The 4,663-nt window shown below is 33.1% G+C and overlaps 1 protein-coding gene across 1 annotated transcript; it reads right to left on the bottom strand.

Moving 5' to 3' along the window:
* Positions 1–2,832: 2,832 nt before the first annotated feature.
* On the bottom strand, positions 2,833–3,771 carry LOC309869866 (olfactory receptor 6C74-like; the record flags this gene model as incomplete). The annotated part of the gene is made up of 1 exon (XM_082741640.1): positions 2,833–3,771. The coding sequence occupies one exon, from the start codon at positions 3,769–3,771 to the stop codon at positions 2,833–2,835; it is 939 nt and encodes a 312-aa protein (XP_082597766.1).
* Between the last annotated feature and the right edge of the window lie 892 nt (positions 3,772–4,663).

The following is a 4,663-nucleotide window of genomic DNA, read 5'->3' as shown; positions in this document are numbered from 1 at the left end:
TGTGACAAGAAAATATTAGAAAGCACAAGAATGTGTGAATTTAATGAAAGTATAATGGCAAACAGAATGAAAGTGATACTACTAATACTCTTTTTTTTTATACACTATTTCTTTCTTTTTTTTTTTTTTATAAACATATATTTTTATCCCCAGGGGTACAGATCTGTGAATCACCAGGTTTACACACTTCACAGCACTCACCAAAGCACATACCCTCCCCAATGTCCATACTAATACTCTTATAGTTATCACTCAGAACACTCATTTTGTGAAGAAAATAAATGCCAGACATCTATCAGACAGGTCCATAATATCTGGAGAATAAGCTAAAGATAAAAATTTAATATATAACAAGATCTTCAGTTGAAGTAATGAAAACTAACCTTCCTGAGTTTAAATTTTCACTAATCATTTTATTTGTGTACCTTCCAAAATGATCTTAGTCCCTCTCAGCCTTCTTTTGATACTATACATAATACTAATAATAATTATGTTACAATATTTTTCCATAATTATGTGATTTATATAGAACACCTAGCAGTGCATGCACTTAGTGGGTTGTCAACAAAATATAAATCTTATTTTTATATCATATTTGTTGTCCAGCCTACATCACTAGAGCAGCAAAACTGGAGGCATTTTTGGTAAAGCATATCAGCATTTTAGGTGGATGTTCTCTCAAGAAGTTAGCTGTGCCTGTATTTAAAATGCTGTATTACTTGTTAAAAACCAATTTAACAAGAACAGAAGCAAAAACAAAGCAAAATCCAGCAATAGTAAACTCTTTGGGCAATCAGGATTTGGAAGCCAAATGTTGCAGTTCTAGAGACATGGTATAAGGTGGTATTTCATAGACAAACAACAGAGAAGGCAGTTGGTGCAACTGTCATCTGTCTGGGGTTGGGAATAAGTAGGAATGGAAAAGTCTTAGTTTAGAAGTGCTAGACCCTTATTAAGATTTAGAGAATCTGTGATAAATAACTTGTAAGTGACAGATATCTTAAAATATGTAAAAGAAGCTTTTTCAGAATAGCTTCAAAAATAAACTAGTGGCTAAATTGGATAGTATGTTTTTTTTCTTTTTTTTTAATTCAAATTCAATTAGCTGACATGTAGTATGTCACTAGTTTCAGAGGTAGTCTTCAATAATTCATCAGTTGCATATAACACCCAGTGCTCTTCACATCATATGACCTCCTTAATGCCCATCATCCAATGATCCCATTCCCAGACAGTATATTTTAAGCAAATTCACTGTATTTGGCATATTAATAAGATCAAAATAATCAGAATATTGAGATGGCCTTAGTTAAGGTTGTTCTTGTACAGCTGACCCTTGTACAATACAGATTTGACATGCACTGTTCCACTTACATGTAAATTTTTTTGATAAATACATACAGTACTGTAAGCATATTTTTTATGATTTTCTTAATAACATTTTCTTTTCTCTAGCTTATTTTATTATAAGAATACAAGATATAACATATATAATATATAAAATATGTATTAATAAACTTGTTATGTTACCAGTAAGTCTTATTCTATCAGTAAGTCTTGACTACTTGTCAACAGTAGTCTATCAACAGTAAACTTTTTAGAGAGTAAGAAGTTATATGCAGATTTTACTTTGTAAGGAGCATTGCCCAATCACTATGCTCTTCAGGTGTCAACTGTATTAGACTGTCTTAATATGGATATACATATATGTATATGTACACAGATATGTACATTCACACACACATACATACATATATGCACCTACATATATACATACTATGTGTGTATATGCATGTGTATACAAACACACATATATATAATTACAACATTCTTGAAATCTTATTTGTGACCCAAATATCTTTTAAGATGCAGTTCATTCTACAAGCTTTATATAAACATAGAATTGTTCCAGTTGATTATATATGTAGTCTTCCTCCTGCTTATATTTGATTCAGCTCCTTGAGATATTATTCAAACATTTCTTTCTAAATAACTAGTTCCTATAGAATGCACTTTAGCAAAAACAATCGCATTTTTTTAAAGACTTTATTTATTTATTTGACAGACAGAGATCACAAGTAGGCAGAGAGGCAGGCCGAGAGAGAGAGGGGGAAGCAGGCTCCCTGCTGAGCAGAAAGCCCAATGTGGGGCTCAATCCCAGAACCCTGGGATCATGACCAGAGCCGAAGGCAGAGGCTTCAACCCACTGAGCCACCCAGACGCCCAAACAATCGCATTTTTAATAGACAATTTCAAAGATGAGTACCACCACTGATGACTAATCTCTGTTAAAATTTTATTATAATTACTTTAAACATAATTATTGCAAACAAACTATTTTAAAAATATAAATGAATATAATTTTAAGTAAATTAAATGAGTATTTAATTTACTTATTTTATTTACTTATTTAAATGAGTAAATAAACTCATTGTGTTTAAGAAAATAAGTCTGATCAAAATAAAGATAGTAATAACCTTTGAATTGCATGTTACAGTAAGCATAATTCAAATTAAACAACATTTTGTAGTCTTGAGTAACTAAGAATTAAAGACAAAAGAGATAGACTGAAAAATGTGGCTGGATTTCTTTTCTATATCTAGATGAAAAGGAAGTGAGATGAGAAAAAAGATATATCTAATGAAGAATATAGGAATATTAACTTCTGGGGAGCAAAAGCTTTTTTGAATAAAACTTGAAAGAGATTAAGATGAGTATCATAGGGATAAAGGGGGGAAAAAGAGGAAACTATGTACTGAAAGCTACTAATGAATACACTGGTATTATATGAGACTTCTTCGTTCTTTTGCAGTATGTTATGGAACAGGATACTCATTTGTTTGGAAAAGAAACAGTTTTGTGTACCACATTCATGAAGGCTTTCTTCACCTGCTGGTTCCGCAAAGTGTAGATGAAAGGATTCAAAAGTGGAGCCACAGAAGTATTGAGCACTGCAATTCCCTTGGAAAAAGATGTTCTTTGTTTGACTGATGGTTTGACATACATGAATATGCAGCTACCATAAGAAAGGGATATCACAATCATGTGAGAAGAACATGTTGAAAAAGCTTTTTTCCTCTGATTAGCAGAAGGGATTTTTAGAATTGTTAAGGCAATACAGGTATATGATATTATCACCATCACCAATGTGACTATGAGTGTCACCAAAGCAGAGATGTATCCCATTGTCTCTAAGAGCTGTGTGTCTGAGCAGGAGATCTGCAGCAGGGGTGTTGTATCACAGTAGAAATGGTCAACAATGTTGGAGGCACAGAAGTCAAGATTTATGCCCAAGATGAGAGGTGGAAAGATGACAAAAAACCCAGCAAGCCAACAACAGAAGACAAGTTGAATGCAGATCTTACTGTTCATGATGGTTGTGTAATGCAGAGGCTTACAGATGGCAACATAGCGGTCATAGGACATAGCAGCCAGCAAGTAAAATTCAGATGCACCAAGAAGGAAGGCAAAAAACACTTGAGTTGCACAACAATTAAAGGAAATGGTTTTGTCTCCAGTTGCCATAGTAACCAACAATTTAGGGATGCATGTAGTAGTATAGGAAATTTCTAGGAAGGAAAAATTCCTAAGGAAAAAATACATGGGGGTCTTGAGGTGAGTATCCACCAGGGTGAGTGTGATGATGGTCAGATTGCCAGTGATGCTCAGCAAGTAGGTGAGAAGCAAAAAGACAAATAACACAACTTTCAACTGTGGGTCATCAGTCAAACCTGCCAGAATAAACACTGTCACTTGTGTGTGGTTTCCCATTACTGTCCTCTACTTTTCCAGTTCTAAATAGGAAAGACAAACAGAAAAACACTGACAATCCCAGTGGAAAAATAAGAGTGATTTAATTGTCTAAAATAAAGTTAGCAAGCAAATTTCAGATAGCGTAACAAAATGTTCATTCAGGCTCTGAAGAGGCTATGCCAGGAGAAACAAGTTTGCATTTCCAGAGCATCCGGACAGATAATTTCAACTTTAATGCAGTTCTACTAGAGAATTACATATGTGATGATAGCAATTGTTGACTATTTTTATATAAGAGGAAATATTAGAGGGAAATTAGAGTGAGTTTTAAGCATGGAAAAATGCTTCTTCTCTCTTGATTTTTTCAAAGAGTTGAGATGGATCCCATTTCCTGCTTATTTAAGAGATTTTCGTTGTAGAATTAAAGTGATTATTGTCATTAAAAGTACATCAGAAAGTGGTTTTCATAAAGTACACACACCCCTGATCATGTCAATAAACAGGGTTACTATAGCTTTACCATTTTACTCAGCTAATCAGATCAAGTACCTGATTCTTCTGTCATTCCTTTCATGGCTAATGAGATACAATTTCAGAGAAGTGAGTGTGAAATATCATGAATAATTTTATATTCTGTCTTTAGTAGTATTTCCATCCCATCAATCTCTGTTATAATCCCTACTCTTCCCATGTTGTATTCTCAAACAAAATCAGTAGAAATAGTCTGGTAATTTTGGTGTGTGTAATAATAATATAAAAAAGTGCAGTTTTCCTCTAAAAGTTATGATTCTGAAAAATGAAAAAAAAATTAAAAATGAGAGTAATGGATATATAAGTAGATAGAAATATATAAATATGGTTTCAGGAAATTACATGAGCAAGTAGAAAGATAAAGACAAAGCTTTATGGA

The sequence above is a fragment of the Mustela nivalis genome (genome assembly GCF_964662115.1).
Source record: "Mustela nivalis genome assembly, chromosome: 7".
NCBI lineage: Eukaryota > Metazoa > Chordata > Mammalia > Carnivora > Mustelidae > Mustela > Mustela nivalis.
Note: the sequence above shows the minus strand (reverse complement) of the source record. Positions and strands in the feature narration are given on the sequence as shown.